General features: G+C 44.7%; 1 protein-coding gene across 5 annotated transcripts in view; it reads left to right on the top strand.

Annotated features, from left to right (window-relative positions):
* DTNA (dystrobrevin alpha) overlaps nucleotides 1–14331 on the top strand; it is a 219323-nt gene that overhangs the window by 182015 nt on the left and 22977 nt on the right. For 4 of the 5 annotated variants that reach the window (XM_023756407.1, XM_006091646.3, XM_006091653.3 and 1 more), the window contains 4 exons: nucleotides 1245–1332; nucleotides 3487–3584; nucleotides 5242–5355; nucleotides 10885–10981. In XM_023756407.1, the coding sequence (XP_023612175.1) occupies nucleotides 1245–1332; nucleotides 3487–3584; nucleotides 5242–5355; nucleotides 10885–10981 (397 nt within the window). Of the gene's footprint in view, nucleotides 1–1244; nucleotides 1333–3486; nucleotides 3585–5241; nucleotides 5356–10884; nucleotides 10982–12854; nucleotides 14071–14331 lie in introns of those variants that run through there. The other variant, XM_014458314.2, reaches the window with a different exon arrangement.

The following is a 14331-nucleotide window of genomic DNA, read 5'->3' as shown; positions in this document are numbered from 1 at the left end:
GCAACGAGAAGTTCAGTTATTGCTTTTAGCCACTGCGGAGTGCACATACCGTGTTATAAAGACAAACGTCGGCTTTACAGCATCAATTTTCCAAAACTAACTCCTTTCACTTTGAAATTATTTTCTTACTGCAAGTCTTTTGTATGCTAATTAAAATGTCAATCCACGGGGATCGATACTATACCTATGTCAACCTGAAATCCTAAAATTTTCTGTCATAAGGGAATGTTTGGAAAATAGCACACATACTACATGGCTATCAGTAAATGCTCATGAAAAATGATCTATTTTATATAGTTTAGATGTTCCATCTTATTTTCAAGATCTTCCAGGTCCTTGCTACTCAAAGTGTCCTTGGACCAGCAGTACCAGAGGATCTCAGAAGCTTGTTAGAAATACAGATTCTCGGGTCCCTTCCTCCCCTGCCCACAGGGAGGGGCCTGTGGCTCAAGAGGATTTTCATGAGGTTGCCATCAAGCTGTTGGCTGGGGCTGTGATCTCATCTGAAGGTTCTGCCCATGTGAATTCATTCACAAGGTGCTTGGCTCTGGTGCCTCATGACATGGGCCTTTCCATAGGCCACCGGATGGCATGGAAGTTAGCTTCCCACAGAGCAAGCAATCCAAAAGGGCTCAGAGAGGGAAAACATGCCTCAGATGGAAGCCATGCTCTTTTATAACCTAACCTTGGAAGTGACATTCCAGGACTCCTGCCATATTTTATATTGTATCCCGTAGAAGCAAGTCAGTAAGTCCAGCCCATACTAAAGGGAGGGGCTTACACACAAGAGTGAATATTCCCCAGGAAATGGGGAATCGCTACAGGCTGACCACAGTTGTTTGCTTTTTTTTTTTAATCTACCTTCCATATTTTCTAACAGGCCTATTTGGTACATGTATTACTTGTGTGATGAGGAAATAAAAATATCAAAAGCAATAAAATTAAAGAGAAAATATTCTTTCATCAGAAATGTTCATCAGAACCATCACTCCTCTTTGGAGCTTTCTGAGTAAGACAATTGCAGTGAGTGAGACAGGATGTATTAGTGACCTTCCTGGCCACATACTAGATTCATGCTATGGATTCATGTTATAAATCCAAGTCTGAGATCATTAGCCTAACAGGATTTTATCTAGTTTTCAAATTTGTGCACTGAAGCATTGAAATAGCAACACCCTTGGTGGTGATAGGAATGCATCCATCTTTCCCGTCGCCTAACAGTCTCCTCGCTCTGTTCTCAATAGTATGCTGGAGAGCTCAAACCGGCTTGATGAGGAACACAGGCTGATTGCCAGGTACGCGGCAAGACTGGCAGCAGAGTCCACTTCGTCTGTAAGTAGTGTGAGTGAGAGGATGTTGTGTTCATTGTTGATCCTATAGCTCAGGAGCTCAGGGGTGGGGAACGTCTGGCCTTCTATGACCCAGGAAGTCATTTGGTCTGGCCCTGCCAAGGCATTAGGGGTGAGTTAATTAAATGTTTGACCAACTATAGCAGGCTAATGTTTAAGTTGATAGTTCTGTATGGCCCGCGAATGGTGTTATAAATATCCAAATGGCCCTTGGCAGGAAAAGGTTCCCCACCCCCGCTTATAGTCGGTGCTACAACAGCAGAGCTCAAGAGTTGCTACTGTGTTGTCTTCAAGACCTAAGAATGGTCTGGCCTCCCACTCCTTCCATCTTTTCCCTTCTCAGCTATCATTCTGGTACCAGAGATCGTAGCTTGAGTTATTCTGCTACGACATTGCTAAGACAGCCTCACGCCTGATTTCTCTGGATAATTCTGGATCGCTTAATATAAAGAGCGAAGCAATGACCCCAGATAAGTTTCTACTTTTATCAATAATGTGTAAAATATGTACGAGAAAGAGAAAAGTATGCAATGAAGTCAGAAGAAAAACCTGGGTCACAGGTCAAAGCTGCCATGTGCGGACTTAGCTAGAGAAAGGCATTCGGATATAAAACGTAGAATCTCAGACTTCTTCCTTAGCAACACAGATCGTTTCTTTTTATGTCTTTTTCTTAATTCTTTTTTCCAAATCATTTCTCTTTTAAAATAACTGCTAATTAAAAAATTATAGAGAAGCTTTACAAAACCAGACATTTACCACACTTAACCTTTCCTACAATCACCCTTCCGGACGTTAAAAAGCAGGCTTAGGCAATGGGTGCCATGTTTAAAAGTTTGGCATTCTTTGGTAGAAAGATTTTTTTAATTGGTTTAAAAGCAGTAAATATTGACATCAAGAAATTTCTACAATGTACTGTAGAGCAAAGAAAGCAAGACACAGTGACGTATACATAATCTAACCCTATTTTTTAAATGAGTGATTTTTATTCACATGAAATTATATCCCTCGGTTTCCAAAGTCCCATTTCCCTTCAACCAGTCCTGGAAGAGGTGCAGCTGGGGCTTCAGCAGAGCTAGAAGCAAAGCAAGCCAGCGTCTAAAGTTTTTGGTCCACGGTGGAGCCGTGTCCACATAGCATTAAGCTAGTCCCAGTCCATTAAATCCAGTGTGTGGAGCCCAGATGGCTTCCCCTGCAACAAGAATCTCAAGGAAGCTAGAGGCCAAGAGAGAGAATTCCCTTTGGTTAGGACTTAAGTATCTCAGATTTCAACCCCCAATGACTCGCTCCCAGGTGTGATTGACAGACAAGCACTTTCCCACGTCACCCAGACCTTACTGGGCATGCATCTATTGTCCAGTCCCCTCCCCCATGGACCTGCAGGGAACAAACCTGGAGAATCTGACCCTATTTTTATAGAACAATGGCAAATTAACCCTTGACTAAATGCACATACACACACACACACACACACACACACACACACACACACACACGGTATATTATGTGTGTGTGTTTAATCAATGATTCATTTGTTTATAATTTATAATTTGTTAGAAGTTAATTTGTATCTATATATACATGTGTAATTTTATATATATAATTTTATAAGAATGGAGAAAGTTATGACTGCATATACACCAATTATAAAGCTGGTTGCATGACATGTAAAGAAATGCTAAAAGTATATTAACCAAAAGAAGAAGAAAAGAAAGTCATATTAACTATGATTTTAAAACTATGAAATTTCTAATTGCATATTACAGTGGTTGAACAGTAATTCTAGAAAAAGAGTTATCTCAACAGTGAGCATTTGTTATGCCCACATATACTGAGAGGATCGTTGCAATGGGAACCGCATGGCCAGAATAAAATAGCTCCCCAAAGACTTCAAATCAGAAAGCTAAAAAACAATTTTTTTATGTTCTGTGTATTTGCCTGCCAAAGATTCTATTCTGCTTTTCATTGCCTAGCTGTACTTCAGACCCACAGATCCTGGTCCTTGGGAGAGGAATGGCCATTTAATTTGTATATATTTGCCCTTTTTTGTTGGGATAGAAATCGTTTCCTTTTTCTCAGCTGCACGTCTCACGATTGCTGTCTCCTCGATAGTGAACCTTGTGACCCTCGTGTTTTGCAGCAGCCAGCGCAGCAGAGAGGCGCTCCTGACATCTCCTTCACCATCGACGCGAACAAGCAGCAGAGGCAGCTCATCGCAGAGCTGGAGAACAAGAACCGGTAGGCTGCTCGGCCGCTCGGCTGCTCGGCCACAGTGGCTTTTTGGTCAAAGTGCGTGCCCATTGACAACCTGCAGTGAAGCTTTAAAATGCTTTGGCTCTTCATCCTGTGTGGATGTTTAAGGCCACGTTCTGAGAAGCCCTGGCTAGACCTGCCAGAGCAAGTACCAAAGACTGAGGGAGTCTAATGCATATGAGCTTCGGAGCTAACCAGCCCGGGTTCAGGTCACCTCCACCACTAAGGTGCTATTGAACTTGGGCAAGTCCTTTCACTGGTCTGTTCTTTGATGTCAGCATTCCTGAATCAGACAACAGTAGTACCTGTGTATAATAGCATTGTTATGAGGGTTAAATAAAATACGGTTAAAGAAGGCAGCATAGTTCCTTGTAGACTAAGCACTCCGTTCTCCTTACATATCTTACCATGATTTTTCTTATCAGAGCTGCTCCTTCCTTGGGCTCCATGGCTCCGCCACGGTTCTAGTCTTACAACCAACAAGGAGAACTAGGGAGAGTCCCAGAGTATCAGGATGTGGGCCCTGGAGATCTTCAATCCGGCCACTGGTTTTCAGGCTGAGCTCGATGAGACCCTGGAGCCTCCGGAGAGGTGCCTGGAGAGGGGGGAGAAGGGCCAGGAGCACCCTTCCTCTCACCTACTGGGTTGCCGTGGAATATTTCTCTTAAAGAAATGTTTTCACCATGGAACACAAAGGGGAGCCAAAGAAAGGTTGAAGTCATAAATTTAACCTTTCCGAGAAGAAGCCACCCCCTAGCTCACCAAGTTCACCTCCGTTCTTGGTACTTTGTTCTGTCTTACTGGCTCTTTGCATTGTGTTGTCTGGGAGACCAACCCCTCCCCCAAGAAGATGTGACTTGTTACCTTACTAATGGCTTCCAGCTCACTTAGGGGTCGCTTGCCTTACATGGGTCACCTATCCCTCATGGTCCGCCTGATGTTCACCTCAATGCAGGGCAGCCCCGGCCCCCACATCAATCATAGACTGACGTGTCTCACCCCTGACAGAGGTCACGCCGAGAGCTCTCTTATGTCACAGACGCAATTACAGTGAATCCTTTTAAAACCACTTTCCCTCTAAGGCTACTCTCATTGGGATCCATTGTTAAGAAAAAGAGGGAGAACTTTGCCTCACCGGGACCTTCTCAGATAAATTCGGTGAGACAGTGTCACTCCTGGCGAGTGAGTGGGGCATTTCGTTTTGTGAAACGAGCACCCTGTGGTCCTAGTTCCCTTCCAAGCACCTCTGCCTGGAAGTTGCAGCCCCTTTATGGTTCCATGTGATCATAAAGAACAGGAAGGTGCATGTTGTCCCGTTAGCCGTGCACTTTCCAAAGCTGAGCACATGCCCACGGCGTTATATTCCCTGCTAGAGGGATGAGTGGGTCCTGGTGAGAACGCTCAGCCTGACTCCTTGCAGCTCAGATGGACCCGAGAGGGAGTCGGAACCTCTCCACACGGCCCGCTAGCTCCAGCCACGCCTCATAAACACTGCTGGGTTGGGGGTGGGGGGGCTGCTCAGAAAGGTAGGGTGACCCCTTCTTTGCGCCGGTGGCCCTGAGCTGCTCTGCCCAGATGTGAAGTCCTGGGTGCTCTGAGCGTTGACTGACCCTGGTTTCTTACCTTCCTCCTCTCTCCCAAGAGAAATCTTACAGGAGATCCAGAGGCTGCGGCTGGAGCATGAACAAGCCTCGCAGCCCACCCCCGAGAAGGCGCAGCAAAACCCCACTCTGCTGGCCGAGCTGCGGCTCCTCAGGTAAGAGGAGCCCACGGGTCTCGGACACGGGTGCCTGCGTCTTCTAAGGCCTGGCAGTCTAGCCAGCGACCGGCCCTTCGCCACTTCTGACTTTCATGTGTTTTTAATTGCACACACCTTATGGCTGAGATTTTGGGGGTTTTAGGGAGAAGCTGTTTCTATTTCATTCCTTCATTTGATATAGAGAAAGGAAACCATTCTTTAGGTCAGAAACAAAATCTCTTACTAGAAAAAAATTTAACTCAGATTTCTTGAATTTTTTGTACCCTCAACAGTGTGTTTATAATGCAAGTGATCAAAACAACTTTACACTTAAAAATGTGCCTGTAACCCATGAAAGGGAGTCTGGTTTTCTCTAAATCTGGTCCCTAGTAGCTTTACTTAGAGATCTTAAAACACACACCTTCTTGTGCTGCAATAGAGTGTCAAGGCCTGGGCCACCGCCTCTGTCATCATAAGCATTTGAGTTGGGAAGGACCTTAGGTCGCCCGGTTCAACCCCCCGAACCTCAGTGCACCTCTCCGAGTCGGGAAGGCAGAAAGTAGCAGGAAGTGGGTGAGGACGGGGCTCCCTCTGCACCCGTGGATGAAAGGCAAGTCACGCCTGGGCTCCATGTCAAACTGGCTTCCCTCCCTCCTTGAATATGGCACATGCTCAAGCCTATTTGGGTAGCAAACAAAACGAACATAAATTGAAAGGCATTCCCTCATAGAAATGTCACATTTCACAGGAACTGTCAGTTAGCAAGTGCAGCACACTTTCCATCCTTCGCTTTGGGTGCCAAGTATTTCCTAACTATGGGGCGCACTGTTTAAGTACTAGTATAGTCACGTGCCGCGTAGCGCCGTTTCAGTAGACAGCAGACCGCATAGACGGTGGTGATCCCATAAGTCTATAATGGAGCTGAAACGTTCCCGTTGCCTAGTGATGTCATAGCCGTCATATCGTAGTGGCACAGTGCATTGCTGCGGATGCTGGTGTCACCCAGCCTACCGAGCTGCCAGGCAGGTAAAAGTATAGCGCATACAACTATGTACAGTGCATAATGCTTGATGATGATAAACGGCCATGCTACCGCTTTATGTAGTTACAATACTGTACTTTCTATCATTGTTTTAGCGTAGACTCTTTCTACTTATAAAGAATAGTTTGCGGTAAAGCGGTGTTCCATGTTGTGCCGGCAGCAGCCTCACACATCCCGTGTTTACTTTGTCTCTGGATGGCACCATTTTGTCTTGTGCTTGACTTAATCTCACATTGCTTTGTATAGACAGGAACATGCTATGCAGGCGTGTAGCCTAGGAGCAGTAGGCGATACCATATGGCCTGGGTGTGCAGGGTAGACCATCTAGGTCTGTTAGGTGCACTCTGTGATGTTCACTCAACAAAACCACCTACTGCTGCCTCTTTCAGAGCACTTCCCATTGTTAAGCGGGCCCTGATTGTGCCGATGCCTCTTTTCAGAAACCTTTGCCAGAATTAGACTCTCATTTACTTTCTCCATATGAAGAGACTAAATGAAGCAGGTCCTGTTTGGCTCCGTTTTGTTACCAAATACCTACTGATGGGAGTCATGGATGTTTCTGGGGGTTCCACTCTAACCCTGCTCTTCAGACATGTCAACATCTGAGCACGGCAGCACCCCTGGCCCAGCCTGCAGGACCTGCCTGCCGTCGGCTGGGACCCATACCCCTGGCTGGTGGGACCAGCCCTTCACAGGAAGCTAATCTGAGTTTTGGAAAGGAAATCTACAGAGCCTGCATCTGGTGGGGCTGCTGAGATCGCATCATACTTTAGAATAACTAAATAAGTTAACAGACGAAACAGGGATTCTTCCTTTTCAACATTTTTGATTTCTGGTCTATCTTCAGAGAGATGGATTGGAAATTCTTGCACATTCTACCACACCATCCCCAGAAAGGGTGAAAACGAGAAGAAGGACAAAGTGACGTTTCACATCCTCATCCTCCTCAAAGACATATAAAAGGAATGACTATTAGAAAGTATCTTTCACCAAATAGGATGGTGTAGGCCAGTGGTCGGCAAACTCATTAGTCAACAGAGCCAAATATCAACAGGACAACGATTGAAATTTCTTTTGAGAGCCAAATTTTTTAAACTTAAACTATATAAGTAGGTACATTGTTATTAACTTAATTAGGGTACTCCTAAGGCTTACGAAGAGCCACACTCAAGGGGCCAAAGAGCCACATGTGGCTCGCAAGCCGCAGTTTGCCGACCACGGGTGTAGGCCCTCCAAGCTCACAAGTTGGAAATTAAGTTGGATACATGCAGAAATATAACTGAGTAAAGCAACGTGGAAGCAGAGTGGTCCTTCATCTGCACATCTGAGTACGTTTTCTCCACCTGAAAGGTCCTTTCTGCCTCTTCTACTGGCTGTCCCATTCTCTAGTGGAGGGATGACGGCTAGGACTTTTTCATAAGCATTTTCATCAGCTCCCACCAGTGAGCATTTGCTTTCCAAACTATTTGGTTCCATTTGGATAATCCAGGCTGGGAAGGCATCTTGATGTGCCTGGGTCACTGTTGATGAGTTTTCCAACTGACATTTCTTCCCTCTGGTCCTGACTTGGTCCCATGGCCCCAACTGAGCCTAGAGCTACATGAAGGCGTCTGGCTTGCAAGAACCCATGTACCTCTGGCCCTCACTGTCAGCTGGTGCCCCACACCTGAGACCTGAGACACCTAACCCCAACTGATTTGCTTTGCCTGCCTCCATACTCTAGTGCAGGGGGTTCTGGTTCCCAGCTTGGCACATTAGAAAAACCTGGGAATCTTTTTTAAATCCTGATTTCTGGGCCTCAACCTCCGGAAATTCTATTTCTTTGTTATGGGGTGGGGCCACAACATTAGTAACAAAGAAACAGAATTTCCGGAGGATGAGGCCCAGAAGTCAGGATTTTAAAAAGATTCCCAGGTGCTTCTAATGTGCAGCCAAGGTTGCGAACCACTGCTCTATACATTTCTTCTGCCTGGAAGGAATACCCTCCCTTTAAGAGTATCTCTCTAGCCTGGCAATGTGGCTCAGCGGTTGAGCTTCAACCCATGAACCAAGAGATCACCAGTTCCATTCCAGATCAGGGCACATGCCCACCTTACGGGCTCGATCCCCAGTAGAGGGCGTGCAGGAGGCAGTTGATAGATGATTCTCTCATCAATGTTTCTGTCTCTCTATTCCTCTCCCTTCCTCTCTCTCTAACAGTCAATAAAACCATATTTTTTTAAAAAAGAACATTTCTCTAGGAACTTATAAACCACTTATTCTGTGCTAAGCCCTTTCACAATTCATGGATTTCACAGATACCCTGACATCCCAGATTAAGAAACCCAGCTCCCAGTGTTCTAAGCTTTATTCTTTCATCATGTCGTATTTTGAAAGCACTCCAAGACAATGGCCTCTTGCATACTTACTTGGCCTTCGTTCACATTGAGGGGCAGCCAAGGGAAACAGCCAGAGAAACGCCTTTTTGTGGCTCTGAGAGAGGTCTTCTCATTCCATTCCCTCCTTCCTGGGCCCTTTGTTGAGAAACCAACAGCACAAAGTTCTTTTAGCTCAGGGACAGGAGAGGGGAGAACGGAGCAGAGCTTTGCTCCTCGTGAAATCATAGTCTAATTTTTATCTTAAGAGCACGATGACCTTTCTAAATGATCATATTTTCCTTTTCGCTTTAGCCACAACAAAGCAGAAAGCCAAGGTTGCAAGCCGGATCTAACAGCTAACTAGGATGATACGCTAGGCATTTCTGTGTGCTAACCCGGCACTTCCTATGCACTCTGCTCCGCGTTCACTGTTGCATAGAATTGCTATTCCTTATCCATGGGATTCAGGAAAGAGGCAGTTGTTAAGGAAATCAGAGGAAAGATTGCTCTGGTAGTAAGCCTTAAGTGGTAATAAAAGCTGAAAATATATTCAAAAAGAGTTGAAGTATGTTTATAAATTTTAAAATCATCATTCATTATAGAGTGAACCTATCCGAAAGCAAATTAGAGGTGCCTGATTTATCGCTATAGCCTGTCCTCCCACAGAGTACCCTTCAATAGGATGAGCCCTTGGCCTAACTCAGTGTGACATTTCATTTTCAGATTGTCAGGTTTTTATTGCAGAGTCCCTGCTGTCGCTCCACCTAATATTGTGTCTGTGCCATTGAGACGAGGCATGTCATCCCTACATTGATGCACATAAGGTTAAAACATCCACACGTTGTTAAAATATAAGTTCCAATATTTCAGACTCAGACAGAGAAGCCTTTGGGGCAAGAAAAAAGATGTATTTTTTATTCACTAATAGTCATTAAATAATCGAATTTTAAATTGATTTGAAATGTATACATATACTTCAGAAATGTGAGCCATTAATATTCACCTTCATACTATTTCATTTATTCCCCCTCTTAAAGATATTTTTGATACCTCTAAGTGTCAACATCAATGATAAGAATATAAATTGTCATGCGTGACAATTCCATTCTTGTTGGCAGTTTAATTGTTCTACAAAACAAAATAAAATAAAATAATAACTATGCACCATTAATATTTGGCCTCTGAAAGGCACTACTTTGCATACTAAGGATGGAACAGATGGAAAATGTACTTTTCTAAATCCAACTTCCAAATATTAAGGTAATGAATGTTTTCTGTGAAATTTATAAAAGGATTCTTGGGCTTGGAGAATTTGTGGAATTGGCCTTTTTCTTTTTCTTTTTTTTTTTTAAATATATTTTTGTTGACTTTAGAGAAAAAGAAGGGCGAGGGAAAAAGGGAAACATCAGTGATGAGAGAAAATCATTGATTGGCTGCCTGCTACACATACCTCACTGGGGATTGAGCCTGAAACCTCTGCATGTGCCCTGACCAGGAATGGAACCATGACCTCCTGGTTCATGGGTCAACACTTAACCACTGACCCACACCGGCTGGATGGGGATTGGCCTTTTTCAGTGATGGTTTGTTTTTGATTTGTTGTGTCAAGGAAACCCAATGGCATAGCACAGGGGCCATGACATAGTAAGTATTAAGAAAAGAGTTCATCTTGGCCAGCTGGCGTGGTTCAGTGGTTGAGCATTGATCTATGGACCAGGAAGTGACAGTTCAATTCCCGGTCAGGCCATATGCCCGGGTTACAGGCTCAATTCCCAGTGTGGTGCGTGCAGGAGGCAGCCGATCAATGGTTCTCTCTCATCACTGATGTCTCTATCTCTCTCTCTCCCTCTCCCTTCCTCTCTGAAATCAATAAAAATATTTTCAAAAAAAAGAGTTTATCTAAAGCTAATCCAGCGTAAAAGGGGAGAAGTGTCCAAAGGATTTTAATTCTATTTTAGTATGACTCCTAACAAATAATTGTACACCTCAGAGCTGTAATTGTTCAGTCATTGGACATTTCCCTGCCTAGTAACCATGTCCAACCTCCAGAGAGGCCCTTTCCCTGGGGTCCACAGGTCCCACGAGGTGGGAAGTGTGAGTGACTCGGCGGTTGAATGCTGTTTCTGATGCCCACTGCTGCTTTCTCAGACAGCGCAAGGACGAGCTGGAGCAGAGGATGTCCGCGCTGCAGGAGAGCCGGCGGGAGCTGATGGTCCAGTTGGAAGGTCTCATGAAGCTACTCAAGGTAAGACGTTGGCATTTGTGACATTTTTTGCACATAATGTGCATTATTTTTTATAATCCCGATATGTGATTTCCCCAAAATGCAGTCTTAAATTCAGACATGAGAACTTCTCTCAGCTACACCACATGATAGCAGTCAAGTATCAGGCTTATTCTTGTCCATTTTCTGGAACCTGGTTACTGAGGACTATCATGGAACAACTTCTCGGCTTATTTCCAGTTTCATATGTCCTTGAACGTAATAAAACTGGATTTATTGAGAAACATTTTACTTTACTAGCTTTCAGCAGTTCTGATTAAATTGAACAGAAGTTAATGTCTAATTCGTGAAATGAAGATGTAGCGATGAATGAACTTTTGTTGGTCGTAGTTTCATTCAGAGGAGTAACTTTATTTATTTCAGTAAAATGTTTTGTCTTACCTGAGTGGCTTTCGCAACAAGTCACATAAGTTCCATGGGTCTCAAATGCAAACTGTAGATGGAAATATCTCCTTTTTTTAAATCCTGTTGCCTAAGAAACATTCATCTCTTGTGCCAAAAAGAAATTCCTGATAAATTTCTAACAAATCTAGTTTCATAAAGTAGAGCTTCTTTGAAAATGTTACTGATCTCCTTACTTTTCTGAAGGCAGAGTTTAACTGACGATCTCGAGGAGTCCTCTGCCGAGTGCTGGAACCGTTGTTCTCACTGGGAAGTGATTCTTCCTTTCAGAAGCCCTAGGCCCCTGTTCAGTGTACACTGAGTCGCATTTTAAGTCAAAAGTAGACTAATTGTGGCCCCATGTCCGTAGTCAGCCCAGTAGGCGTGTCAGTGCTGTGAGGTCCCCTGGCCTGACACAGACATAAGCCAGGATGGGCTGCGACTGTACGTGCCAAAGGCAGCGACTAGAACTTCCCTTAAGATGACAGAGGCACAGTCCCTGAGGCCACTCTCTTGTGAGGCAGTGGTCCTGGCTCCCAGGCCATCCATGGATCCCTCACATCCCTGACACACCTTCCTTTATTGTTTCTGTATTGTTCTCTCTCTCTCTCCCCTCCCTCCCTCCCTCCCTCCTCCTCCTCCTCCTCCTCCTTCTCCTTCCCCTTCTCCTTCTCCTTCTCCTTCTCCTCTCCTTCTCCTCTTTCTCCTCCTTTTCTCCCTCCCTTCCTTCCTTTCTTTTCTTTAACAAATACTGGTACAAACCTACCGTGGAACCTGCCAGGCCCTGCTGTAGTTAGCACTTCTTTCTTTTGTTTTCTTTGCTCTTTTTTATTCCTTAGTTGACTTTTCCCGCCATCAGTGTTGGGAAGCTTTCTCGTTACTATGCTACCGTCAGCATGTTAGACATGCGATGTGTAGAATGCGGTTTTTGTTGTTCTGTGTGTGTTAAGACGGGACTAGATCATTAGCAACCTGGTGCTGTTTCTGGCCGGTTCTCTCGTTTGATGACCCTGAGAAGCTCTTTCTGCTTTCCTTTCCAAATACACCAAATGAAGAAGGCCAATCCCATCTTCCTCTTCACTGAGTGGCAGGGAGCTCTGCAAACACCCCCCTGCTTATATTCCTGTAAATTCTATCACCTTAGCCCTGGGATAGAAGTCTATTTACCACCAGCCATCGGGGCATCGACCTAATGAGCAGTCTGAGGTATCAGGATGTACAAACACCAGGACAGACAGGTTGTGTTGAAAGATGGTTGGCACAGGGAGAAAAGAGATGAGTCCATAGTTGCTGATACCTAAGACTTAGGACTGAGGTCACGGAGGTAAAAAGAGAGCTGACCTGCCACCAGAGCTGTGTTGATGTGTCCCCACCTTGCACCCCTTCACCCTGTATGTATGCTCTTCGCGGAACCCTGGGTAACCTAACTGTTATTGGTTCCATCTTTCTGTAGGAAGAAGAACTGAAGCAGGGAGTAAGTTATGTTCCCTACTGCAGGTCTTAACTAACAGTGGAGGGGCCTGCCGTCCTGCTGTTTTCTCATTGCTTTTGCCTCTAATGTATGTTCATGCTTCAGTTTGGAAAGAGAGAAAAAAATCATACTAATTTGCTTCCTTTTCAATAGAGTGCTTGAACTGAAATATATTAAATTTAGCCCTTTTTATAACTATGACTACTGTCAGCACCAAAAGAAGAACTATTACACCTTTGAGAAGGGGAACAGATTGTAATTTGTGGGACACTTTTTAGATCTCCGGGGGGGTCTCAATTTCAAACCAGCCTCATGCTTTCTGGGGTTGTGGAGCAAACCCCTTTCCTAATAGAAAGGTGCCCATCACAGATGCTAAAGGTACACTCGGTAAAACCCACAGCACGCAGATGCTCATGGGCGTCCTGTGATGCTACGAATAACCAGTCAGTTTCCATTTTACTGAAAAAGTGTGGAACCTCTTTTTATAAAAAATTGGCCAACTCTGTCTCTTCTTATTACATAATTCTTAAGCCCCAGTTCCCCACTGCTCACCAAAACGTGTTCAATCTTTTGAGAGAAAGACGGGACTCAGTACTTATTCACGTCCCAGTATTTCGTGCTCCCAAGCAGAATCCCTACCATGGGTGACAGTATCTCAAAAGAATAGGACACCTTCAGCCTCCTGTGATCACTGAGGACCTTCCTGCTCTGGGAGCTCCCGGGGTCCTCACCCACATCTCTAGGAATAGGGACTCTGCAGCTCGCACTGCAGCCCAAACTCCTAAAGGGAAACCCTGTGTCTAACCCTGCGGTTCAGAGGCCAGCAGAGGGAGCAGCATACTCAACCAGTAATAATAACCCAGTGGAAGCAAAACAAAGCAGCTTTCATTCCAAGTGCATGTACCAAGCTGTGTATGACAATACGCCCCGCCCCCCAGGACTATCAGAAAGTTTCACGTTCTTCCCATGGATCGATTAGAACCACAGCCTGTCCGATTTCAACCTGCCTTTTAATTCTTCTGTATTCTCTTTCCTATTATTCATTGTGTGTGTTTGTGTGTAACAAAGGATGTTTGCAAACTGCTGGACATATTTTTACCTTTATTCATTCCCCTGGTCTGTAAAAAAAAAAGAACGAAAGAAAGAAAGTGTAAAACTAATCTGTAATGTCAGACAATAAAGACAATGTATTACATTCTTTTGTATTTTGTGGGGAAAAAATTACTTTACTAAAACGAAAGTCCACTTTTCAGGAGAGGCAGTGCCCTGGGTGGAGGACACACATTGGCAGCCAGTATAATTGCCCATAAACGCAGGCATGGGGCGTTGCTATGTACTTCCAGCACACGTGGGTCATGGGAGATAAACGGGCCTCGCTGTGGCACTTCCCTCTGCAAGCAGCCTCTTTTCTTTCCTGTCCCTTCCTTAGCATGTGCATCAGAAAAGGATGGAAGGGCCC

This window comes from Myotis lucifugus, unplaced genomic scaffold, assembly GCF_000147115.1.
Source record: "Myotis lucifugus unplaced genomic scaffold, Myoluc2.0 scaffold_93, whole genome shotgun sequence".
In the NCBI taxonomy this organism is placed as follows: domain Eukaryota; kingdom Metazoa; phylum Chordata; class Mammalia; order Chiroptera; family Vespertilionidae; genus Myotis; species Myotis lucifugus.
This window is presented reverse-complemented; position numbering and strand designations above follow the sequence as displayed.